The sequence below is a fragment of the Mustela lutreola genome, chromosome 2, assembly GCF_030435805.1.
Source record: "Mustela lutreola isolate mMusLut2 chromosome 2, mMusLut2.pri, whole genome shotgun sequence".
NCBI classification, from domain to species: domain Eukaryota; kingdom Metazoa; phylum Chordata; class Mammalia; order Carnivora; family Mustelidae; genus Mustela; species Mustela lutreola.
In genome coordinates this window covers 164,331,112-164,358,527 of record NC_081291.1, presented here as the reverse complement: position 1 = coordinate 164,358,527, position 27,416 = coordinate 164,331,112, and the positions used below count along the sequence as shown (strand labels likewise).

Here is a 27,416-nt window from a genome sequence, read left to right as displayed (position 1 = left end):
TTTCACTTAGTTGTTTTCAATTCCCTCTCTATATTATGTCCCTACTAAGTCTCAAGTATACCAGAGTTTGTATGTGATATATAAAAAGAAGATTTGGTTCAAGAAAATAAACACTGACTGAAAGGTAACCTCTGTACACTGTACACAACTCACACCCTCTAGAGAGTCTAGGGAAGGCAATCTGACAGTGGCTAACATAACCCAGGCTACTCAAGGGCAGAGCTCAAACGCCACTGTTTAATAAGCAGAAGACCAAGAAAACACAATGTACCTCTCCATGTCTTACAGGCGGATCCACCACAGCTGCTGCCTCCTCAAGTAGACTGAGGCCTGACGACCCATTTGTGCTGAGCTTCCCTAGTGAGGCTGCCTCCAGCAGCTCATTCATTTTCTTCCTAGTTTCCTCCTTTGCTAGAGCCAGCTCCCTCTTCAGGATCTCTGCACGGTGCCAACGCTGCCATTCTGTGAAGTGGTGTCGGAGAACCTGTTTCCGGTTACACTCAGTGGCCAGCTGTTGTTTTCTAAGTGACAAAGTATTTCCCATTAATAAGAAGAAGCTATTTACAGCTTATTAGTTGATAATATACATGAAACACAAGTCTGAAAGAGTCCCAGAAATGCTCCATCTTAGATGCATCGTATCCTTTTATTTAAGCTAAATGGTATCAAACTCCCTGGTACAAAAGGTCTGCTTGTAGAGGATGTTGGCACCTTAAGAGACTGCCTCAGAAGAAAGAGTTCTATCACATCACAGAGGCATATTACATTTTTTAAATTACCATAAAATAGAGTGCTTATGGAGGGGAAGGAGCAAAAGAAATATGTATATAAATAACCACTTTTAAAACGATGAATGCATGAGGGAGACTTCAGCCATGTTTGCAAATCTAAGGAAGACAGAGGTTTGGAAGAAAGGGAATGGAAGAAGATGTAACAAGTGAACTGTCAATAATAAATTAAGTATAAGGCTTATATAAAGTCAATAAGTGTGGCTCTTATGAAAGAAGGATGTGATCAGAGACAGGGTCTGTAAAGAGAAGGATTCATTTATCAAACCCTTAAACTGAATGAATGAAGGATACCTGCTCAAGACCAGAAATGTATGAAACACACGTCAAAGACAGAGCTCTTGCTCTTGTTGAACTCACTCACAGTCCAGTAGCGGGTCTGGTTTATTCTCTTCATAAGGAAGAGCTCCTTTTGATTCCTGGAAACTTTATGCTATTATGGGACATCACTGAGTGGAGCTGGGAACTTCTTGCTACCTTCTTTCCCAAATAGGATCTCCATTAGGAGACATTTTTGTGGCGGCCAGTTGAGAATTTAGGCATGGAGGTCTCTGAGTTCTATCTACAAGTGGATGATTATTACCCCTGAAGAAGTAAGGTGTAGAGTTTGGAACTTATTATATTGCATCAGGGGTCAGTTTGGAGGTTTAAAATGGACTATTGTTTAGAAACCTACTTGATTTCATTTTGTAAAGGTGATTCAAATAAGTTCTCTATATTACTATTTGCATACCCATTTCTGTTAAACATCCATAATGCTTAGCTTTCCTCATGGACTCTTTGGTGTTATATATATTAAAAAAATCATAAAGTTCTTAAGTCAATGAGTCAGGAGAACATTTCTAGAGTTCTTAAATGCCTAAGTGATTTAAATCTTTTTTTTTTTTTTATATTTTTATTTATTTATTTGAGAGACAGTGAGAGAGAGCATGAGAGGCGAGAAGGTTAGAGGGAGAAGCAGACTCCCCATGGAGCTGGGAGCCTGATGCGGGACTCGATCCCGGGACTCCGGGACCATGACCTAAGCCAAAGGCGGTTGCTTAACCAACTGAGCCACCCAGGTGCCCGATTTAAATCTTTTTTACTGGCACCTATGGTAAGAAAAATGTTACACTGTGACACAATATACAAGTTTAAGTATATATGTATGTGTGTATGAAACAAAAGTATATATAATTGGAACAGATGTTTCACTAAACAATATCTACCCTTACTACCAGAGAAGCATTCTGGCATTTTTGTTCCATTCCTTTTCTTTGAAAAATATAGCTCACCTAGAGCCTGATTTAGGATCCATGTATGGGTTAAAACCCTTGATTTGAAAAAGACTAAAGTCACAGAATTTAACCTATGTCAGAGGAGTTGGATGAAACAACCAATCAGTGAGAGTAGGGTCAACTGAAATAGTGAAATTCAGGATAAACACTAACAACAACACTGCATTTCAGTGTATTTCATTGTATTTAATTGCTTCCCTCTACTGTATTAATGACAGGTACTCAATTAATACTTGACTGGTGTTTTTGTAATAAAAGTACAATATAGGTGGTAATATTTATACGTCGAATTTAATTTCATGGAAATAAATTATCTAACATGGGACTGAATAACTTTAAAATACAAATTTTAGAGGAAATAAGGATAACAAATCAGGCAGCAATCCAGGTAAGAAAAAAGCTCCAAAACATCAATGTTTAAATAGTGAAACAAGTAAAAAGCCTATAGCACCTTTTTTGAGTGAAGATCATAAATTTCCACTGGATAGAAGATACATTCTGCTCTGTCTGATTAATGTGAAATTCAATTTACATCAATCTGCTCAGGAAGGGGGAGTGTGAAATTTACCTGATGTGTTAATTTCATGTTTTTAGAGCATAAACAGCCAAAAGCAGCACTAGGGTAAGCAACTGTCATGGAAGAGATTATTTGGACAGTATAAAAAGACAAAGAGAAAAATACTTCTGCAACTATCACAAGAAGACTAAACAGTAAGAAAATGGGTAAAAACTGAATGTTGACCAAAGTGCTTAGAGCCCACGCTATAGTGGTTATGTAGGGGATTTCAAAATGTATTTAAGATCTCTACATTTGTGCACTGAAATGGAAGAGCAGAAATGCAGAAGGTAGGGATCCAGACGCAAAGCTGGTTTTATTCCTTTCCTCAGCAGTTCACTTCGGCAGAGGGATAATATTCCAAATAAGCTAACTTCCATACTTTTAAAAGATTTAAAATATAAATATTTCTGAAAGTGAAAAATTACTTAAAGTTCCTAAAACTTCAATCTGATGCAGTACTTAGGTAAGCTAACCAAAAGAAATGGTTTCAGATAGTTCCCAGATAATCATAAAATGAAGGACAGAGTTCCCTTAAGGAAAACATGCTTCCAAGCTGAAATCTGGGAATTTCTAGCAAGAGTATATAAATTGATCATCATAGTTACATAACTGCATGCACAGAAAGACTGTCCCTAAAGACCAAAGATGATGGAAAAAACTCCATTTTCTTTCCTCTTCAAGGAAAAACCTGGTTCTTCCCCATTGTGTTTGTCTCCTTTACCTTCTCAGAGAACACCTCATTTCTGGCACTACAGTCACCTAATGTGTAGAAGTTTTTCCCCAGGCCAACAAGCAACTCTTGGACACACAGCAGGGTATCCAAGAACTCAACTCAGTTCTGATACTAACTACCCCAAAGACAGTGTCAGATGCCACAGGTTAAAGGTTCAGTCCCAAAAGACTCTCCCTCCTCCCCTCATCCCCCAGCTTCAGGTGTCAGTCACAAACCCAGGTTATCTATCACCTGTGCTTCTGATCAACTGGTTATATATCAAGAGGTTCCAACCACCCCATCCTTGGGTTTGATTAATTTACTAGAGTAGCTCACACAACTCAGGGAAACATTTAGGTTGACCAGTTTATTGAAGGATATGATGAAGGATATAGATGAAAAGCCATATAAAGAGATGCATAAAGTGAGGTCTGGGAGGATCCTGAGCACAAAAGCTTCTGTCCCCATGTATTTGGAGTGTCAACGTGGATGTGTTCACCTGCCTGGAAGTTCCTTGAACGCCGTACTTTTGGGATTTTATGGAGGCTTCATCATGTAGCTATAGTTGATGTTAACTCCACTTAAGCCTTTTTCTTTTTTCAAGAGAATGGGGGACAAGGCCCCAAATTCCAAGTTTCTGATCATGGCTTGGTCTTTCCAGTGACCAACCCTCAACCAAGTGCCATCCAGGAGCCAAACCAGAGCTATCTCTTTAGAACAAAAGTCACTCCTATCACTCAGGAAATTACAAGGGTTTCAAGAGTTCTGTGTCAGGAACAGAGGTCAAAGATCAATATTAGAACAAGAGATGTTCCTAGTACTCTTATCACTTAGGAAATTACATGGGTTTTTAGGAGAGCTGTTCAGGAATCAGGGGCAGAGACCAATATGTATCTTCTATTATTTCACACCTAAGAATATAAAATATAAAAGTTTAAATAGGAATTTAAATATGAACTGTGCTGTTCAGGATCAACACCTCAAATGATGCTTACTGATCAGCGCATGTTCTAGAACCTGTTAAGTCAGAAGAATACTAACAAGACAGGGGACACTAGATAAGCCCCTGGAAGTTTCTAAGCCTCAGTTTCCTTCTAAAAATGGTGTCACCCTAAAAAACAACAAAACCTACATTGCCTGTCCTACAAGACTTTTTTTTTTTTTTTAAAAAGATCTAATTGAAAACACACACACACACACACACACACACCCCTGAATATATAGAACAAACTCATGGAAGTTAACACTCTCTTAGGACAAGACCACTAGATATCTAAGAAGTGTCTTGAATTTTTTAAAAGGAAATGAGAAATGATAAATAAATAACCACACACTCGTGATTGGATTGAGTGCTGAAATCTGCTGCAGAACACGAAAACAGCAGCGGTGCGAACAGCTGCATTTGGGATGAGCAGGAACGGGGATGGATAAGCTAATGCATTCAATAATGCACCAGGTAGCCCCCAGGGAAAGAGTGGAAGCTGACAATGATTCTGTCTGAAAGAGTTTTAAAGCGAGCCAGGCAGTCTGAGTGTGGGCCCCTGCCTGTCTGACAGACCTATGAGGAGCTTTACCAGCTTCGGATGCCATGTAGTTTCTGGCCTCTCGCCTGGATACCCAGATGAATATGGAGGAAAGAGCACTGAACGTGACATGCAGAGGGGCTCCATAAGTAATTGCCCAAAAGAATGCTAAAATGAGGTGTGGGGATATGGGGATACCTGACAGTCTATTTTTAGCTCAGCCTCCCTACCTCTAGGCTAGCAATGTGGGCTCACCCCAGCCTGCTCTCCCACAAGCTGGCTATGTGCTGGTTTACCAGTTTTTTCCCCAAATTAAAAAACGCCCCCTCCTACTTAGCCACACTTCTCGCTCAGAAGATGGGGCCCATGAATTCCTATTTTTAAAAAGCTCCCCGGGGGATTATAATGTACGATAGCCAAGTCTATGTCACTCCTAAGTATTTTTCTTGTGGTGCCTTCTGTTGCAATTATTTTTAGTATTTGGGTACCATTTTTCACTTCACTTAGACTGAAAACTCCCAGAAGGTAAGCGTTTAACACTTTTTTTCCAAGTCCCCATTCCTGTACTTAGGAGAGAGCCTAGTGCCCAGTAAACGGCAGTAAAGCTGATTGGCTGAAAGAATAAATTCTATCAAACGGAACGAAAAAACGAGTGAACAAATGAATGCTATGGTTTGAGGGAAGCCAAAGGGCCAGTTTGTCCACCGGTTGGCCACAGGACCCTCAAGTCCTGAGATCCCCACCACTGACATTTTGGGCACTGTTTCCAGATGACACCTGTGAAAGTGTAAGAAGTTTCCTGAGAGGGATAACAGCAACTGAGGATCACAGTAAAAAAAGTATGAGGGACTTGAGGGACAAAGGGAAGAGATAAAAGCATATTCTAGGAAAGGCACAGAACTCTGATGCAAGAGAGGGAAGGACTGCAGGCAATGTGGAGGTGAGTAAGGGAAGGACAGAGGTGCTTCTCAGGTGAGAACTGAGAAAACAGGGGCTCAGGAAGAGCGGGTAGAGGATGCTGAAAACAAGCTCTGCTTCTTCCTAGTTTTGTCCAGGGCTGGCCATAAATGTAAGAGAGGAAGGGAGAGAGGATCAAAGGGCCTAACTTCGTGTGTGTACCAGGTTTTGTTGTATTGTCTAAGCAAGTGAATTCTCAGAATCTGGGAATATTTGTTAATGTTGAGATTGTATTATGATATGGTACTGGCATGTTGTAATACCACTTTCATAGCTACTTTTAAAAGAAAAGAGATAGATAAAAATAGAAGAGAGAGAAAGAGAAAGAAAGAAAGAAAAAAAAAGAAAGAAAGGAAGGAAGGAAGGAAGGAAGGAAAGAAGGAGCAAGCCAGGAAAGCTGGACCCTGAACAGGAGACAGGCCAGTGGGGGGAAACTCTAGGTGTCAAAAAACAAATGGGGATCAGGAGCTTGATGATGAGGACATAGCTGACATCTGAGTCATGGGCACAGCACATGATTTCCATGTCCGGGTGGATAAGCCACAGAGCTCATTCACTCACTGACTCACTCACTATTCAACAAATATATATTTGGTGCCCAGTGAGGCTCAAGGAGAAACTATGATGAACATAGAAGAGACTCTCTAGACATGCTCAATCCCACTGACATTTCTTGGTTTCTGCTCATAGGATCTACTCCTGAGCTTTTCCCCACCTTTAATATCCCAACCTTCTTTGAACAAAAACACCCAACTTAATTTCTAGAACCAAGAAAAACATGCAGAGGAGCCAGGGATTTGTAGGAAAGCAGCACAAAGGATGGTTTGTATTTAACAGCTCCTTTCTTCTCATGTTTCTAGCATGACTTATCTTTTAATTACTGCTTTACTTTTCATCTGCAACCATCTAAAGTAAATTGCCATAGAACTGAAAAATGTGGCTGTCTTAACACCTAGATGCAATTTAACATTTAACACAGAAGCAGGGTGGTATAGGAAAAGGCATCTGACTCAGAATCAAAAAGCCAGACTCTAGTCTCAGATTAGCTACTCTTACCTTCAAGACCTTGAGAGAGTCGTTTACTCTCTCTAGGCCTTTCTTTTAACATCTATAAAATGATGGGCAGGATTAGATGATCCTTGAGGTGACTTCCTACTCTAAGATTTTTTTGCTCTAAAGTTTGTAGTAAAAAAATTATTGTGTTTTCTAACTCTGGCACTTAAAAAAATGTAGTACCCATTCTGAACATTTAAAAATAGACACCTGAAAATAATTCACAGATACGAGACAAAAAGTTCTAAGATCTTTAAAAAAATTGGCACATCATGCTATTATGAAATACCCATTTAGTGATTTTTATATTTAAACAGTTTAATTGGAATGAAATCTCAAGTTCTTCAGATTTTCTTCCACAAGTTTCTTCTAGCATGTAAATTTTACAGGACACTTTTAACTTCCTTACTCAGTTTCTACTCCCTTCATGCCCTCACTCATGTTGCTTCCCCTTTATAGCACCTCCAGTTTCCCTCTTTTACCCAGCAAACCCTGCTAGCCATTCATTTATCAGTAGGCTATCATCCCAATTCCTTTTATCAATCACTGGGTACTGAGAACTTAGAAACAAATTATGGGAAAGAGTTTTCTATGCTGCCTTTTTCCTCCTCCCACCCCAATGAAGATTCCCCCAGCATACTGTAAAGAAAGGGAAACGAAGTCATCCTTCTGCTTAAAATCTGTCAAAAATTCACCTTTATTTAACAAAGAATCCCTAAACTTCTCGTCGTGGCATTCAAGGACTTTCGCAAGTTGATGAACTTGAGAACCACATACTTGATGATCTCCAGCCCACCTGGATGGCTACACTACATGCCATTACCTCATCTCCCTTTCCCCACCTAGGCATGGTAAGGACTCCTTACCACAAGTAAGGAGTCCAGTTCACGACCTACCTTCCTGATGAAGCCCTTCCTGGCACTCTGTAGGAGCTTCCCCAGTCCCTGTGACACTCTGTTCTGCTAAATTCTCAGTGGCACAGGGGACACACTATGCAGTTTATGATGTTGCTCAGCACTTGTCCCGTTTCTAAATCCTGTCTCCCCTACAGAACTGTGAGGCTATGCGTCAGGCTCCTGTGAATCCACCCCGGGGCCAGATGCTGTCACATCTAGGGGGCGCTATTTCCCCTCTACATAACAATGATTTCACATACCATTCATTCAAGTTTCATCCTGAATGGCTAACAGAGTTGCTGGTGAGAGAAGTGATCACACACAAGAACATAAACTGTCCCTACCCCCAAATAAACAAATGGTTCCTTTTAAAGCCATGATTTTGGTTCAAGGGTGCAAAGGTGAACTTGGAAATGAAAAGAAGAAAATGTATTTAATTTTAAGATGCTGGGACAAAGCAAGTTTTATTTGAAGACAAATTCTGTCATTCACAAGCGTAAGAGAGAGCCAATATAAAGGTATCAAAACCTCTAAACAGGGTGTGGAACAAAAGATGGAGGAGTGGGAGGAATTACCTTGGCAGGTCTGTCCTCCCAGATGGGTGTTCCCTGTGTTCCTAATTAACATTTTGTGTGTAGACAGGGATTTCTATCAATGAGAATTACTGGTGTTTAAACCAAACTCTGTCTTCTGAATTGTAAGGTGGCCCAAGGCGCAATGCAGTGACATCAGAGCACCAGGGAAAAAGACTAATACTTGCTTCCATCAAAAAGGAAAGCATGGACATTAGCACATTTTAATTAAATGTTTTTCACTTAGAATTTTCAGTTAAAATTTTCTAGCTTTTTTCTAGAGGAAAAAAAAAACCAGCAATAACCACATTTTATAATAGAAGATCTACTTTTTAGAGCTTATTTCAGAATTCTTCATGAGGAAAAATGCCCTAAACACACCAGGGTTTTCATGATACAAATAACAGTACCTGTTTTCTTCCCTAAGGTCATTCTGCATGGCTTCAGTCTCCCGCGCCAACTTCTGGGATCTGGTGTAGTCTCTCCAGGCCCTCAGGACCTTCAGTTGAAACTTCCAGTCGGACAGGGTCCCAGCTTTACCCAGCTTAATCCTATGATCAAGAATCAGCTTGTGCCAGGCAGAGAAATATCGTTTTTGACACTGCAATAGAAATTTGTGGAAAATCACCACTGACGAGCACTCGTGTCTCTAATATCTAATACCGAGAACTGTCACCTCAGATTCCCCCCTCACACTTTTTCTTGCAAATCTAGGAACTGCTGTCTTGATGGAAGGGAACAAAGTACAATCGCTTTATGTTAATAACGACAACAAATATTCAAGTCATGCAGCTGAGGTACTCTCAGGCTCATGACTTAAACTCCAATACTTGGTTCTCCCTGTAAAGCATCAGTCCTATGGGGAGCCTGAGTAACAGTCACATCTAAGACTCGAGTTCAGGGACTTGTTTGAAAAGCTTGAAACAACTGCTTCCAATAAGATTGCCAGCTTGTCTTGGAGTTTAAAATACCAACTGATTAATTCATTCCTATTATTAACACTGCTGATGTCCTGCACAAAGGAATCTGGAAGACCCCCTGGAGGACAGAATGGGGGTCTCTGGTCCCTGGAAACAAGATAGCTTCAGCTGAGCCACCACTGACCATGACAGAGCTTTGGTGAGTGCCTAGAGACCAGCTGCTTGGGATGTCTGGAATCTTCCACGATGTGCATCTGACAGTAAGTTCCACTGAGCCTAAGGATGTCCCCAGAGAAGTACTTTATTCATGGTCTTAGTCTAAGAAAATCTCTGAGATCTAGCCCGTGCCTACATCTCCAACCTGCACAGTAAACTTCATGTCCCCACTACATCCCGTAACTTTCAGCTCTTGGCCTTACATCAACCACACTGTTTAACACTTTCCTATGTTCATACTAATTTCTTAGTCCCCCTTTTCTGCCCTTTCTTTGACTGACTACTTCAGGAATCACTTCTCTCTGGAAGTTCTCCTGTTACCAACCACTCTCCCCAAATATAAGCATTCTTCTACTGTGTTCCTGGAGCAACCTCTGCTTTCTTCCATCAAAACACTCATTACACTGTACTGTAACTACCTGTTTACTGGTTTCCACTAGACTGTGAGCCTCCAGAAGGAGGGGACTGAGTCCCATAAATGAAAATGGAAAATGTGAGAGTTGTACCAAGTGTCGGTAGCAATACAACAGAAAAGAACATCACAGTAAGTGACTTTGTGGGAGGCAGAGGGGGGCCTGATGACCAGCTTCAAGCACTTGCTAGCTTTCCCGGTGTCAGCTGTATTAACTGCTTCTATCTGTGTAACAACACTTACCATTCACTATTTCAACATCTAGTAAGCAGCCACCACTGGGTTTAAATTGGAGAACTCTGAACAAAATTATGATATAATCTCTCTTTTGAGAGGTTGTAGGGAAAGAGGGCAAATAAAAGACTAATAACCTAAGGGAGCATATGTTAGAATTCTTAGAAACAGCCCATTTGGCTAGCAGTGTTTTCTTACACAAGAATTCAGGTCTATTCCCATTTAGACAAATTACAAAATCTTTATTATTATTTATCAGGAGAAACCATGGCAAACTTTAAAAAGCTCTCACTCCCTTTCCATCATGTCTAGACCTTCACCTTAGATCCCCTGGAAGTAAGGGAAGAAAAGAAGAGATGGAGGAAGGAAGGGAGATTTGCTGAACACAGGTTATGCCTGCAGTCATAAAAAGGAAAAGACATACACATAGTTGCTAGGTTGAGTTTTTGCATTATTATTTGCCAGTCTAACCCACAAAATACAGCATGAAAAAAATACACTATTAACTTGTGTGCCATTGTTAAAAGAAAATATCCTCTGTCTACCAAATTCATTTAAGAGACTCCTCTTGATGTACAGCTATCTCTAATTTTAACTCCTAGAATATATCTAATGATGAAATAGTATAAACATAATCCACCTAGACAATAATAACACTATTAATAGTGTACTTCTTGGATTTCTACATTCCTTGTCTATTAAGTTCAAGGCATTACTGTAAGCACAATATTATATGCATTTTTAAAAATATTTTATTTATTTATTTGAGAGAGAGATCACAAGTAGTCAGAGAGGCAGGCAGAGAGAGAGGAGGAAGCAGGCTCCCTGCTGAGTGAAGAGCCCAATGCGGGGCTTGATCCCAGGACCCTGAGATCATGACCTGAGCCGAAGGCAGAGGCTTAACCCACTGAGCCACCCAGGTGCCCCTTATATGCATTTTATTAATTCATAGACCATCATTAGAAAACAGAGAGACTGCAGGTATTACTATGATTTCTTTACCAAGCTGAACTTCATGTAGAGAAGGGTTAATGACTAAATTCACAGAGTGAAAAGTTAGTGGTACACCTAAGGCTAAAACCAAAACATTCTGGCATCCTGATGACCCAAACTATTAGGCAAAAAGTCTCCTAAAAACGAAGGGCAAAATCTTTGTTTCTTTTATACTGAAAGAGAAAGAAGTCAGTACATATCTAACTATGGTAGAAGAGCACCTCTAGAGTAAAACTGAAATTAAGAGGGGAAAATTTGAGTTCATAAATGCTATAGTCAATGTATTTCTTTAAAACAGTTATGTTTGGATTTTGAAAGGGAAATGATCAGTTTTAAAGGCCTGTAATTCAGTTTTACTACATAGAAGGTGGTAACAGCAAAGTGACAGACTCACAGCAACTGCTTTCTTGAAACCAATTGATTGTTTTTTTTTCCTGTCTATTCAAAAGGGCAATCCCATTAAAATTTAAATGAAAAAATACAAGTATGAACCAAGAATAGCCACTTAGTTATTCTTGACTCATAGCAAACGTTATTCAGGCAAACGGAGGTCTCATAAATGTGGCTAGAGGAAAATATTTGGGAAAGGAGAATATTCTCAGTCCTGTCTTCTCTGGAAGATGCCAGCACTCTGCTTTTATTTAGAAGGGATGAGAAGTGGCATACTTCCATAGTCATGAGCTATTTATTCCTTCTATTACCTCTCCCCCCAGCTGAGTCCCTGCTGTTCCCAGGCCTGCTTCTCCTCTTCAGTACTGCACTCTGGAGCGACAACTCTGCTCTATCCTTTTGCTCTCTGAAAAAAGAATTATTATTTAATAGCATAGTCGGGTTGGAAGAGGAATATACTCTGTTTAATACATTCTAATTAATAAGTTTTGTTTCAGAATTCAATGTTTTAACTAGCTGGATGACTAGGCTGACCTCCCTCCCTTTCTTACCCAGTTCCTTTATTTCTGCCCCATGTTGTATTTCTGATAGATTTTCAAATAGAGTCATGGATTTTAACTTTAACATAGTAGTGGTGAAAATTAAGGTTTTCTACAGGTAAGTAAAATTCTGAAAATCATGGTGGGAAGAACTGTTCCTAAATACATTATCTCTAATAATTTATAAAATAAAATACTATAAAGTGAAATTTTGAAAGTTTTTAAGGGAAATGCTCTTCTCCTCTCAAAATCTTCCACAAGACACCATTTGATCGTTAAGGATTCCACTCAAGAAAAGAAATGACAGCTCGCCCTGCTAAATTTATTACCTGCACTGGAGTTGCCCTCCTTTTGTTGGCAAGAAAAGCTCTTCCCTGAAGTGTAATCACACTGCTGTCACGGAGAGTGATTGACGTTAGGTGGAACAGCAATTTGCTATCTAATCTTCATTGTAATTCTAACCCTGTCACTAGAGATGCTTGTTCTGATTAATGAAGTGGGTAACTCATCAAAATTCCTCAGCTATTTCCCTTTTGTCAGAAAGCTCAGTGATAATTGCATCAAAATTCTCAGTCATGAAAAAATAAACAATGCATTGTAAAGAGGACAAAAATGTCAACAAGTTTACAATTTATTTCTGCTGAACAGAACTAACTATGGTGCAACCAGTGGTTGAGGGGAGTTGGCCAACACTTGCCTCCACGTCAGGAAGAAAGCTACGCGCCCCCTAGGACCCTGCCTGGTGACTCCTTGCTGCTCCCTGGCCCAAAGGAATAGGGGGTCTATAGCTACGTAAATGTAACTTTTTTCCTTTTGGGGACCACTACAGCTAGGCAAAAGCCTCACGGAACCTCTGCAGTCCCTGGGGGTTGGAGAGAGGAGGATCCCACTGGGGCAAAATGAATGCCCTTCAGAAGGAGTATCCTGTGACCAACCCTACTCCTGATTTTCATAATTATGCCCCAAAGAAAAGAGAGGAAACTGTAGTGCCCCTACCCCAAAGCATAAACACTCCTGTAACTAATTACATTAGGGAAAAATACATTCAGTTCTCTTCACACAGTGCTAAGACCTAGACAATGTCTGGTTCCACGGAAAAGCCCAGAGGCCCAAACTCTGATAACCAAATCTGTGAGAAAAGCTAACACTGGTTACAGAAAGAAAGCTACTTTTGTTATATCCCAGAAGATGTAAAGCTCTTTTAACTTCGGTATTTAAATTTTTTTTCTCCTTCCTTTTTTAAACTTAAAACAAAAACAAAAACAAAAAACACCCTTATTATAGAAATTGAACAAACATACCCAAAAGTAGAACAGAAGAATAAACTCCTCATTCAGCTTTAAAGATTAACAACATTTTGCTGATCTTATTTTCTCTCTCCTTCATCCACTTTTTTTTCCTGGAATATTTACAAATAAAGCCCATACATCAGACATTCTGTCACTTCACTCATTAAATGTGTGCGTATGTACTGCCAACAGAAGGACATTTTGTAAATTCTTCTTAATTTCTGCTAAGAACTTCAATCAATAATATTGCTTTTATTAATCTAGTTCTTTTTCACTTCAGAAATAATACAATTTCAGAAAGCAATTGCTTAATCGTACTGTGCAGTAAATTTTTTTTTTTTAAGATTTTTACTTATTTATTTGAGAGTGAGAGTGAGAGAGAGAGAGAGCATGAGAGGGGAGGTCAGAGGGACAAGGAGACTCCCCATGGAGCTGGGAGCCTGATGCGGGACTCGATCCCAGGATTCCGGGATCATGACCTGAGCCAAAGGCAGTCGCTTAACCAACTGAGCCACCCAGGCACCCCCCGTGCAGTAAATTATTAACGAGCAAAACTCTCTGGGATCTTTCAAAGAATGATCACGATACAACCTATAACCTGACTAGTCATTAGCACAGTCCTCCTTCCTCAACGTAGTTTAGACCGGTTTTCAGGGAGGGCAGATCTGCTGCTTCCCATGACCTCTCTCCTTTCTTCCTTTTTTCTTCTAGACTTCCTTCCCCCTCTACCAACACCCAGTCCCTGCCCATTCTCCCCCACTCCCAGCCACACACACTCGACCTAAGCCAAGAGTACAGCTCACCTCAGAATATATGAGAAAAATGTTAGGTTCACCTCCAGGGTAGTCTGACAGTAAAACAATATGATGTTATTTGTTTCTACCCATGTGGTTTTCACCTGAAATGTTAGGAGAATGTTTAGGAGAAAAGATATTTTATACTGTAAAATTTTATGGAATGGGTTCCATTTATGCCAAAGGCTCTTTTCTCATTTTTTAAAAAGCAGAATTTAATCAGTAGTTTTCTCAAAAGACAAAAATATTACTTATACATGAATTGGAACCTCTGGCTCAAACACGGCTCCATGGCATTTTGAAAAGAAACATACCAACACGATGTTTCGGTAAAGTGGCCCTCACTGTCCCTTCTGGGAGAATGCAAAACATGAGTGACTCACAGGGTGAGGGTAAGACAGAATAGAACAGCAGAATAAACCACCTCCTTACTAATGCTGATAAAATTTTACTTGAAAATTTCCCAGAGTTAGCTGTATGAAGTAATATTTACTGTTTCATACTACACTCGCTCTTTGGCAGTAAGCTTAGAGGGGAGAGTTATAAGAATCCCAATGTCCTTCACGTGTGCCCGACATTTCTTTCTCTCCAGTTTTATTTACAAAGAGGCTTTTCCCTCATTTCCTTCCTTAGACAGAGAGAGGATGGTTGCTATGTTTCCACTCAGAAATGGCTTTACTTCAGTGGCATGTAGGCAGCCCCGAGAGAGCGAAGATCTTTGGGGATGAATCGTGCTATATAAATCGAGGTGCTTAACTACAATTTTCATCATCTTTTCAGAAAAATCCAGGCTTCTTTTCCATGTATCTTCATGTTCCCCTGGTTTAGTTGGGGCGGGGGGGAGCGTGGTGGTTTAGAAGGTGCTATGCCTTAAGCAATGATTCCTTTGGGTCACTATTAATCTTACTAACAGAGAAACCCAACCATAAGCAACCAAAAACCTTCCCCCACAGAATTAAGATTTAAGTTAGTATCAATCCATCTTCAACTTTCACAAGCAGCAAGAGATCACAGACTTTCTCATCTTCCTAAGAAAACATAAAATGTATTTTGGAACAGGGTGAGAATTAAGAGGGCCATATCCCAAATAGTATAAGAGTTTCATAGTTAATCCCTTGTTGTTTCTGCTAATTAGCAATGACATGAGGATTGCTGCATCTCCCCGAGAGATTTCACTGCAAGATCAAAGAGAAAATAGGATGGAAAATCGAAGTAGAAAGTGTCTATACAAAAAGAGATGTTTTTGATAAAACAAAGAGACCAGGCAATGGAATATGTGGGGAAGACACATGGACACCGCTGCACCTGAACTTCCGGTTGGATGAGAGGGCCAGCTCTGTTTCTCTCACAAGTCTCCTATTGAATGACTGGGCCCACACATGATGCTAAGAGATTGTTTGTGGGAACAAATACAACCCACAGTTAAAGCACAGGGAATTACAAGAATTAAAGGAGCTTGAACTGGAACTCCTCCTAGAAACAGATTCTTTAAAGTCTTCCTACAAATACTCTATATAGCTTGCTGTTGGGTTTGTGCCAGTGAACCATTCTGAGGGTGCTGACAAGAGTTTCCTGTTATCTAGCCACTCACTGCAAGCCGGCTAGGCATTCTCCCCCTTTTCATCCTGTGGTCGTATTGAGGCTGCTGAGTGTCCACGTTTCATTACCCAAGGGCAGCTTTAGGCTCCTTTAGAACCAGGTGAGGAGATGTGGACTGGGGCCAAGGTAATGAGCCCAAGGGGCCTGCTACTCCGTGGCATTTACCAGAGGACTGTCCTGTCTCCAGCCAAGTCTACGTAAAAGCCTGAGGAGTCTGGCAGGTGGATTTTCCCTGTGTCTCAGTTACACTCACATACACGGGGGAAATAAAAATTACAGGTTCACTAGCCATATAGCAAATGAATAACATAATCACACTGAATCAGAAGGGGAAGACCAGAACTAACTTAAGTAATAATATTCTGGTTGAATATGACATGAACATGAAAATGAAAATAATGTACAAATATTGTACTCTAGTTAGTAAATTTATTTACATAGCAGTACGGGTCAGCAATTCTGAAACTACTTTTATAGTGCATCAGGATTAAATAAGTAAATTTATTTTGGATAATGGGCACCAGGTTTCTCACTGCCAGAGAAAGGGATTATAAAGAAGCAAGGGGGAACAGGTACACTGAAACGTGTGGTGCTGGATTAGGGCTAAAGGCATCATTATGAACTCATGATTATTTTAATAAACATACAGATAGTTATAGAAAGAAGTTATAAATAAGGAAGAGGGAAGGATACGATGACCCCTGTGTTACTGTACTGGAATTCAAGACACCAGTATGACTCACAGATTTTAATATGTATATAGATAGACAGAGAAATACATATAATGTCTATATATCTGGGTTAGTATACACACATTTCCCAGCTCTGTTTGCTCAGTAGTGACACCCCAGTAGCAGTAACTCATACATGAATATGTAAGTCATAGCACTGTTCATATTTGGGTTTCTAAATACTATTCTCCAATAAAGAAACTAGAGTTTCATGTACAAGTGGTTGATTCCACAGCTAGAACAGGGAAACTACAAGATGGGCCTGGAATGTCCTACAGTGCCAAAAAGAAAGTGCTCAAAAAAGGACAGAAGAATTTTGAAAGAAAAAGAAGTCAACCTAAAAGATTTCCCAATGGCCAAAGGTAGAACAATCTGAGTAATAGAGTAAACAATGATAGTAATAGATTACCCACAGAATAAAATAAATATCCATGAGCCCATACTGATAAAAGATACAACTGAATGAAGGAAAAAATAAGTGGGGAGAAAGGACAGGTTTTCTTTCTAGAAACATTTCAATTAATAAATGGAGAAGAAATGAGGGAAATACAGTATCATCATTAGACAAATACATTAATGTTACAGGCAAGATCTACCAATGGATGCTAAAATTAACAAGTCAAAATTTAAGGAGAAACAGGGTATTTGCATAGTTTTACAATATCTCCTCTAAGACATTCCAAAGGAGATATGGTAACTTTACAGTACAGGAGCACCTGGGTGGCTCAGTTGGTTAAGCCTCTGACTATTAGTTTCAGCGCAGGTCATGATTTCAGGGTTGTGAGATCAGGCTCTGCACTGGGCATGGAGCCTGCTTGAGATTCTCTGTCTCCCTCTCTCCCTTTTCCCACTCACGCTTGCTCATGCTCAATCTCTCTCAAAAAATAAAAAAAATAAAAAAATAAAAAATAAAAATTAAAGATACTTTACAGTACAGAAACCCAGCGTACAAACATTGTGTACCCCCAATATGATCCTGAGAAGCCACAGCATCACTTCTTGTAGGAATCTTGCCCAAAATGCAAAATCTCAAACTAAGCAGTAGAAAATATCAGAAAACCCATATTGAGAGACATTCTACAAAATACCTGATCAGTACCTTTAAAAAATGTCAAGGTTGCAAAAGACAAGGAAAGACTGAGGAGCTGTCATAAAGCTGGAAGAGGCAAAGGAGACATGACAGCTATATGAAACAGAATTATGGACTGAGTTCTAGCTATATACTCCTAGGCATTCTCTAATGCAGAATCACGGGCTGAGTCCTGGAATAGAAAAAGGATAGAGTGGAAAAACTGGTGATATTCTATTAAGTTTAGCTAATGATGTTTAATGTTATTGTACCAAGGTTAATTTTCTAGTTTTGATAATTATGCTACACTTGTATAAGGTGTTAGCATTGGGGAAAGCTGCATGAAGGGAATTCAGGTATTCTGTGTCTTGTTTTTGCAATTTTTCTGTATGTCTAAAATTATTTCAAAATAAGAACTTAACAACAATATAGTGTAGGTTTAGATCAAGCAGAATCTGTGAGGACTGGAGATAATTTACTCATAATCACATTTTTAAGTTATACTGGTTGGTCTTTTTAAAACTGAGTAATCTGTTTTAGGTAGACCATTAATTTTGTAAAACTCTTTACAAGTGTCTAAAATTCATAGCTAGCCACTTATATCTAAAACATGTATTATTTCTTACTGTACAGTGAACTTCACTGAAATTTAAAAATTAAGTTTCTAGAAAACACATGTCTTATTCATCGCTCATTGGTTGGATAATGTATCATGGCACGTTTCCTCACTTCTTCTCTAGATGGCCCCCTGAGTACTATCTCCTTTCCTATTTTCCTTCAGAAATCTAAACTGTTATTGTAGAACACATCAATTCTGTCTCGTGAAGGATACAACATCTGAGTCCTTGCCAATCTTTCTCAAAATGTTAATCCCAACTCTTAACATTTCCTCCTGCTACTCTTCCCTCACTAATCCTAAAGCCAAAATTCTGACCAAAGCTCTTGTTGTTCTATATCTCAATAATTGCTCATCAGGACGCTGGGATCATGACCTGAGCCGAAGGCAGCTGCTTAACCAACTGAGCCACCCAGGCGTCCCTCTCTCTCTCTTTTTTAAGATTTGAGAGAGAGAGAGTGAGCACAAGGGAGAGGGAGAAGCAGGCTCCCCGCTGAGCAGGAAGCCTGATGCGGGACTCCATTCCAGCACCCTGAGATCATGACCTGAGACAAAGGCAGATGCTTAACTGACTGAGCCTCCTAGGCACCTCATGTCTCTCTCTTTTTCAATCATTTAGATTATGCTTTTGCTCATATCCCAGTTATCAATATTATATTCAAATTCCTGTTATTGATTTCCAGGACTTCCGTAAGTCTGTCCTATATTTATCAAGCTCCCTCAATACATTCTTGACATTGTCTTTTTTCTTGTTAAATCTGTGCACTCCTGCATTCACTTCACTAACTTTCACTGAATTTCAGGAAAGCCTAAGGCTCTGGGTGGGTGTTGTAAGAAATATAAAATATCCATATTTATCTTTTCTCATCCAACCTTCTCATTTTACAAACATTCCAACTAATCCCTTTCACCTGAAATGTTATAAGTCCTAAATGCACACTGCTGTCAATCCCACTTCACTGAGAGAAACTTCTGCTTAGATGGCCTGGAAAGGAAGCCCATCTGTCAATAAAAAGTAACCTTTTTTTTTTTTTTTACAAAAAGTGAAAGTAAAAGGAGAAAAGAGTAATAAAAATGCAGACCATAAAAAGGAGAAGTGTATCCTTGCAGAAGGCAAGTGACTTTTCTGAATAATTCTGAATAATCCAGAAGACTGTGGAAGCCAAGCTTTCAAAACCTACCAGAGATCTACATTAGTAGTTACATGCTATTGAAGAGTAATTTAGGAAGCCACCCTAAATCACACCTGATTTCCCAAGATTACACAGAGTATCTATAAGAATAGCCCCCAGACAGGGGAATGGAGCACTGTCCCATGCCTTGGCCAGCTGGGCAGCACAGAACCAACAGTGTGGGCAATTTGGTATTTGCGATGAGGCTCCGTTGGGCTTTAGTGAGACACTGGCCCATCTCTGATGGAGCCCTCTGTCATTTATGTCACAGAACGCTGAAAAAAGAGAGGTTATAATTCCCACCTGATGATTTTCCTTGAAAGTCTGGATTAATAACTCCCTCAGTTTCTTCTTTCTTTCTTTTGACATTTTTTCTTCATCCAGAAGAATATAATCATTTTGAAACATGCCTTTTTTGGCATTTTTTGGAGAATTTTCTTCTTGCTTTTTCCTCTCTCTGTTAACAATTTAAAAAACACATGTATGAACAACAGACTTAATGATGGGTAATTACTACCTACTATGGTGGAATGAACACTGAATTTTCCATCAGAAGACAGATTTTTATTTTATTTTTTTTTATTTATTTGTCAGAGAGAGAGAGCGAGAGCGAGAGAGCAGGCACAGGCAGACAGAGTGGCAGGCAGAGGCAGAGGGAGAAGCAGGCTCCCCGCCGAGCAAGGAGCCTGATATGGGACTCGATCCCAGGACGCTGGGATCATGACCCAAGCCGAAGGCAGCCGCTCAACCGACTGAGCCACCCAGGCGTCCCCAGAAGACAGATTTTTAGATCTGGTTCTAAAACTACATTGTAGGGAGGTTTTTTTTTTTTTTTTTTTTTAGCCTTAGTTTATTCCTTTATAAAATGAAGATTAAATGAAATAAGAATCTGTTATACTCTGAAAAGTAGAAAACCCTATAAATATTTTAGTGAAGTATTTTTACTGAGTTTATCATTGAGGGATACTTTGATCAAAATTTGAGAGTTAACAACATGTAGACATAAGTTCTCTCTTTTTTTTCAAGGGAGGGACAAAAAAAAGGACTCTCAGGTTAAAAAAAGGGATGAGATTTTTACCCCAAGCCTTTTTACAAAGTTTCTAAGGAGAAAAATAATAAAAGAATCAGGTATTCTTGTGTAAGGAGAGAGTGGAATTTGTATTCATTCTAACATAGCTGAAAAGAGAAAAAACAGAAATTAATAACAATAAGGAAAAAGCCTTCAGGCAAGTGACAGGAATTGCTCTGTAACTTTGTTGCTCATTTCTCTGGTCATCCTCTGTCTTACCCACATATCCTTTCTCAGCCAGGTCATCCCTCTTCTACACGCCAATTCAAGCAAGCTCACGGTAAGTCACTGCCTTTTTCTTGGAGTGTACTAAAGTATATGTACATGTATGTGTGGAAGGCCTATATACTACCAACAATACAGTAAAAACAGCAGCTAGTCAGAAATTGGGATTCATGGGCTCTGGCCACAAACCAGCTGTGAAAACTCACACAAATCTGTCTTTCTGAATTCTACCTTCAACTTACAGAAACTCAAGTTGGGAGGGATGCCAGAATACTCTATATTCTCATCGACATGGAGCACACAATGTTGTATCTTATTATTGGTGATGTTAACCATCACTTGGTTAAGGGGACCTCTCCAGTATAAAGTTGCCATTTTCCCCTTAATTAATAAATTAATAATTAATAAATCTCTTAGAGGAGATATTTTGAAACTATGCAATGAAGCAGATTTAGGGTAGCTTATAGATAAATTTAAAAGCTCTATTGATAATAAAATTTTATTGACTCTATCCAAATGCCATAACAATGTTATATTAGACAGCTATAGGCAGATCCCAGTGGCCATTTAAAGAAATACAGTTCTAATACCATGGATCTGATTTTCTAAAATAACATTAAAATTTCTATCTGTTATGAAAGGGACAGGTGCCCACTGTGAAAAACTGGAGATATAAAAGACATAAATATGTCCAGAAAAAAACAAAACAAAACCAGACAATATGTCAGTACTGTCTCACTGTATAACCATTTTCATTAATTTCTCCAGTATTTATTAATGTCCATTATGAATAACATTATATTATCTTTGTGCACAAATCTTTGTCTGGATTTCTGATCATTTTCTTGGGGGTCTTTTCCTAAGAGGAATTTCCAGGTCAACAAGTAACACCAACTTTATGGCTCCTGTTGTTTATTGCCAAATTGCCTTCTGGAACGTTTAAATCAGCTCCTCTGCTAGCACTATCGCATGTTATCTGAATCACTGTAACCATGAATAAGATTTTAACTTTTAAAAGAAATGAGTGGTCATGAGCATCTGTCGAGTGCCCGCTATGAACAGAGCATCCCGCTACCATCAAATGTTACTTGTTTTCACGATATATTTTAGGTCAGCCTAGATTTTTCAGGGTTTAAAAGCAATCTGAAAAGTAAGGTCGACCTTAGCAAGAATTCACTAAAACACCGGTGATTGCTTTCTGAAAGGAATGGCGTCTGGAGGAGGCCTGAGCCCGGCACTTGAAAGAGCGGAGCACTCTGTCCACTGCCGAGCTGTTTTAAATTGGGTAGAATCAGAGCAATCAGGACCACAGGGGGAAAAGCTGTGTAGGCTGATGGGGGCGGGAGGAATTATCTAATAGATCTTTCTGGCCTCTGAGTTTGAGTATTCAGTCCCTTCAGGCACGTTGCTCCAAGGCATTTTGCAGTTCATGCATCAGTGCTGTTTCTCAGAATAAATACAACTAGTTATTTCATTTAGAAGCTCATTTTCTGCATGCGGATACACAACAGTACTACATCCTGTGAGGACTACTTTGATTTTCCTCTTATGTCAGATATTCTTGTTCTTTATCAGTGGTTGGGAGGCAATGATGAGTCTGTATGATTATCAGAAGATAAGACACTCAAACCCTTCACAAAGGTGTCTGCACAATTAGCAGACAACTTTAACACTGTTCAGGTAACCAAAGAAATGCAAACTAACCAATATAATACCTATTAAAAGTGCAAAAATAGTGATAGTACTCCGGGTACTAAGAAGTGTGTGGTAAACCGGCCCACTGCCAGCAACAGTGTAAATAAGGACAACCCATTGGGAAAGCCATCTGGCAATGTTTCAAGAGTCTTCAAAGGCCTATACCATTTAACTCGGTAATTACATGCCAAAGGGTGTAAAAAACTCTGTGCTTAAGGAAACCCACTGCATTATTATATGGTGAAAAACCTGAAATAGTTGAAATGCTTATCGGATGGGGGGAAGGTCATTACATAAATTACAGTCTAGGAACTCAATGGAACTGAGACCTCAGGACTCTGGGCCATGTGTTAATTAAAACAAGCAAAATAAATGAACTTTATGGTTGCAATTAAATATGTAAAGGGATCAAGACCCAGAAGAATTAGAAAAATGTAAACAATTTGTTAAGATTGTGGAATCGTGGGTGATTTCTTCTTTGTATTTTGTTACCACAATGTCCCTATTTTTAACTTCCAAAATGACTGCTTAGACAAAAAAAACCCTCCACACTGCTCACCACGGTTGGCTTACATTTTCCATGCTTCTTCCACAGTGCGTCTCCTCTCAATTATCTCCCTCCGCAGCTTTACCATCTCCCTTTGAATCTCCTCCTCCTCTTTCTTGGCCTCCAGAGCCTTCTTTTTCTTCTCTTCCTGCACCAAATACTGAGCCTCTAAGAAGACCGATTTTTTCAGGGTCTTCTCCATTCTCTGGCGCTCTAGTTCCTTCTCACGTCTCATGCGGTTTTCTTTTACCTTTAAAAGAGAATACAGTGAGGGTGAAACGCAGCCTTTCAAATAGAAAAAGATAAAACAAAAGCTTAGAATACATTTTCAAGTTCATGATATGCCCAGTTTGAAACATTCTGGTCCAGGAGCCCACTGTTCATTGGAAGAATATGAAAAACTCATTTTTTACCTGGGTAGGGGCCAATAAAAGGGTCTACATGAAGTCAGGTGAGAGACTCCCAGAACTCTGACAATGATTTGCACCAAGTAAATATTGAAAATCTACAGGTCAGATGCCAAGCTCTGGATTCTTACTTAGTAATGATATCCTACCCCTAAAATTTTCTAAGGTATATACTACTGCTGTTTATGGAGGCCCTGTGGGCATGCTGATTATAATTTAAGAAAGAATACAGGTATTTTGGGGAGACTACACTGTGAAAGATACAATAGTGATGGGCGCCTGGGTGACTCAGTGGGTTAAGCCTCTGCCTTTGGCTCAGGTCATGATCGCAGGGTCCTGGGATGGAGTCCTGAGTTGGGCTCTCTGCTCAGCGGGGAGCCTGCTTCCTCCTCCTCTCTCTCTCTGCCTGCTTCTCTGCCTACTTGTGATCTCTGTCTGTCAAATAAATAAATAAGATCTTTTAAAAAAAAAAAAAAAAAAAGATACAACAGTGATTTACTGCTATGAGGAACGCAACACTATTCACTATTGTTATTTAAATGTATTAATGATTCTGGCTCATATTTGGAAATCAAAACCATGACTTTCACAGATATTTGTGAATAAGCACAATTTTTCAAACCTATTAATTTTCCAGAGCCCTTTCTAGCTATGAATTAAGGAGTGCTCCTTTACCTCCCTCTTCACTGAACTTTACCCTTACTTCTCTCCACTTATGTTAAGACTTGTAGATATTGGCAATCTCTTGTTGAACCTTCTCTCCTCCCTTTTATCATAAACCTGAACTAGAACCATACTTCTAACCCTTTTTCTAACATCCTCAGGGCTGATTAGGCACACCCTAATAGTTTAAAGCAACCAGAAATTCAAGGGTTATAAAAAAACAAGATACAATGTATAGACATTCATTCTAGTTCAGTCTTAGTTCTGGACATGTGGAAAAGACTTGGTCATTCTGATTTCCTGAAGATCCCCTATGAAGAGTTGAGACACATCTTTTTCCTATAACCCACTATTTATTCCCTTTGAAGAGAAGAAAGTTCCCATATGCCCTTCTAATTCAAAACAGCTGAACTAGATTTAATTCAGATCTGTCCTCCCTTTCAAATTATAATCACAAAATGAGTGAATTTTTCAGTTGTCTGGAAAAGAATTATCATTATAACATTCACTAGAATATTCATGATATTAATATTTTCATGCCACAGTTCAAAAATCAAATTCAAGCAAAACCAATCTACATATTTATAATAGATAGTACCATATACAAACTAATAAAGTTTAGTTCACCACTCCATTGTTCGAAATCAGTTATTCTTTTTTTTGGTTTTCTTAAATAAATTGTTTCCTGTCCTCAGTTTATGAGCATTATTTTTCTTCTGAAGTTCTATTTTATTTTTATTCTTTCTAACCAAACCACAGATGGCACTCTTTTTCATAATAAAGCCTAAGTCTTTATTTAAGCTTATTAAATGTGCTACACAAAGATTGCTTCCTGTTACCCATTTTAATTTTGTTTTTCCCTCCCACCTGCTTATGTCTCATCTCCATGGTAAGACGAGGATCCTTCTGCTGCTGCTTGTCTTGGTTTCCATTCATTCCAAGATCTTCCAACATTCCAGAATCCACCACTTTTTTATGGAGCAGATGGTCTATAAATTTTTGAACGGTGGTACTTTCCTCTTCTTCCTCCAAATAGCCACACAACTCTGGGGGAGACAGAGCAACAACAAAAAAAGGGAAAATTTAAAAAAAAAATTTAGTACAATTTCCATATTTATATAATCCTGGTACAATAAAAATACGAAGCTGTGAGTGTTCAATAAATAGTAACTGATAATGCCAATTGGATGAGCACAGCCCTCAGCAATTAACTACCTTCAAATGAGAGGAAAAAAATTCCACTCATGAGGAATTACCCTCACCCAAGTCACAAAATACTCCTTCACTGCCAAATGTAAAAGACACTACTTCAGTCTAAACATCCTTGAAGACTCCATTGTTTTTTTTAAATGGCTTTATTGAGGTATAACTGACATACAATACACTGTAAATATTTAAAGTCTACCATAAGTTTTGACATATACATCTACCAGTAAAATCATGACTATAATCAAGATAAAGAACGTGTCTGTCAGCTCCAAAAGGGTTCTCATGCTGATTTGCAATCTCCTCCTCCCACTCTTCCCCATGTTCTCGGTCTTATCCCAGGCAACCACAGACCTGCTTTCCTCTCACGATAAATTAATTTACATTTTCTAGAATTTCTTATCAATTAAACCATACACAATGTACTCTCTTTTTGGTCAGGCTTCTTTTACTCAGCGTAATTATCTCTGAGATTCATCATGTTGTTGTATCAACAGTTTATCACTTTTTCTTGCTGATTAGTATTCCACTGTATGGGTATACCATCATTTGCTCATTCATTCATGGATAAACATTTGGGCTGTTTCCAGATTTTGGCTATGACAAAGTTGTTATAAACATTTGTGTATAAGTTTTTGTATGAACATATGCTTTCCCTTCTCTTGGAAAAATGCCTAGGAGTGGAATGGCTGGATCACAGAAGTATCTGTTAAACTTTTTAAAAAACTGTCAAACAGTTCTCCAAAGTGGTTACAAAATTTTATATTCTCACCAGCAGTACTGGTGTGCTCCAGTTCCTCTATCCTCACCAATACTTAGTATGGTCAGTCTTTGGATATAAGCCATTTTGATAGGTATGTAATGGTTACTCAGGGTAGTTCTAATCTGCATTTTCTCAGTGACTAATGATATGAACATCTTCCTCACTGATGTTCTGTTTAGTTCCATGCATTACTGAAAATGGGGTATGAGGTCTCCAAATAATTTGGAGACTTGTGCAATATCTACTTCTCCCTTTGACTTTCTCAGTTTTTGCTTCATGTGTTTTGGGGCTCTTTTTCTTTCCTTTTTAGCATTTTATTTGAGAGAGAGAGAACATGAATGGGGAGAGCAGAGGGAGAGGAAGAAGCAGCCTTTCCATTTAGCAGGGAGCCCGATATAGGGCTCGATCCCAGGACCCTGAAATCATGACCTGAACTGAAGGTAGATGCTTAGCCAACGGAGCCATCCAGGCACCCCTATTTTGGAACTCTTTTATTAGGTGTATGTATGTTTATACTTATGTTTTCTTGATGGCTGACCTTATTATCATTATGAAATGCCCTTCTTTGTCCCTAGTAACAATTTCTTATGGTAAAGTCTACTTTTTCTCCTGATATTAGTAAGCTGCTCTCACTCTCTTTTGGTTACTGATTACATAGTATATCTTTTCCCATCTTTTTACTTTCAATCTATTCATGTCCTTGAATCTAAATTGTGTCTCCTGTAGATAGCATATAGTTACATATTTTAAAAATCATTCTGTCAATCTTTGTCTTTTAATTGGAATATTTAACCTGTTCACATTAAATGTAATTCATTTAGGTACGACTACATACATACCTACCTATGTATGTACAAATATAAGGTACGACTTATGTTTGTCATTTTCATATGTTTCCTATATGTCTTCTGTAAATGCCCTTTGTCAGGCTGAGGAATTGCTAGTTTGCTAAGTATTTTTTTTAATCAGGGATGGATGTTAGATTTTGCCAAGTACTTTTTCTGTGTCTATTGAGATAATCCCATGTTAATCAATATTTTTGGTAAATATCCTTTTTTAATGGCTACAGAATAGGAATGTTTTAATCTACAAAAAAAAAAAAAAAAAAAAAGGGAAAACAGAACAAAAAATTCTACAAGCATAAGAGTGAGGCCTGGTATGATACTAAATGATAATTGCCAATCTAAATAAATACAACTAGATCTATTAGCATCATATGAAAGAACTAATAGTTTCACTATAGTCCACACAGTTTCAGAATAAATATGAAGTATGGAAATGCCTCACTTTCATAATGATATTAATAAATTAGAAAACATCCAAAAGGTGGCAACCAGCATAATAAGATTTAGAAATGCTGTGATATGAAGAACTGTTTTGAGAACTGGTATATTTAAGCTAGAAACACTGAAGTATAGGAGAGATCAGACATGATTATATTACAAACAAACAAAGAAAAACAATACTTCTCTTGGGAGAGGGAACATGGTATTATTTTCTCTTACACTGAAGAGCTACAAATGTCAAACT

The 27,416-nt window shown here is 38.8% G+C and overlaps 1 protein-coding gene across 3 annotated transcripts in view; it reads right to left on the bottom strand.

The window, feature by feature from the left end:
- The window catches only part of CCDC191 (coiled-coil domain containing 191), a 91,124-nt gene that overhangs the window by 48,577 nt on the left and 15,131 nt on the right, over positions 1-27,416 (bottom strand). For all 3 annotated transcript variants that reach the window (XR_009351132.1, XM_059164064.1, XM_059164065.1), the window contains exons 5-9: positions 24,785-24,963; positions 22,874-23,097; positions 19,615-19,768; positions 8,748-8,938; positions 272-521 (exon numbers count right to left, since the gene is read on the bottom strand). Coding sequence is in view for 2 of the 3 variants with exons in the window: in XM_059164064.1 (XP_059020047.1) it covers positions 272-521; positions 8,748-8,938; positions 19,615-19,768; positions 22,874-23,097; positions 24,785-24,963 (998 nt within the window). In the remaining variant the exon portion in view is untranslated. The remainder of the gene's footprint in view (positions 1-271; positions 522-8,747; positions 8,939-19,614; positions 19,769-22,873; positions 23,098-24,784; positions 24,964-27,416) is intronic.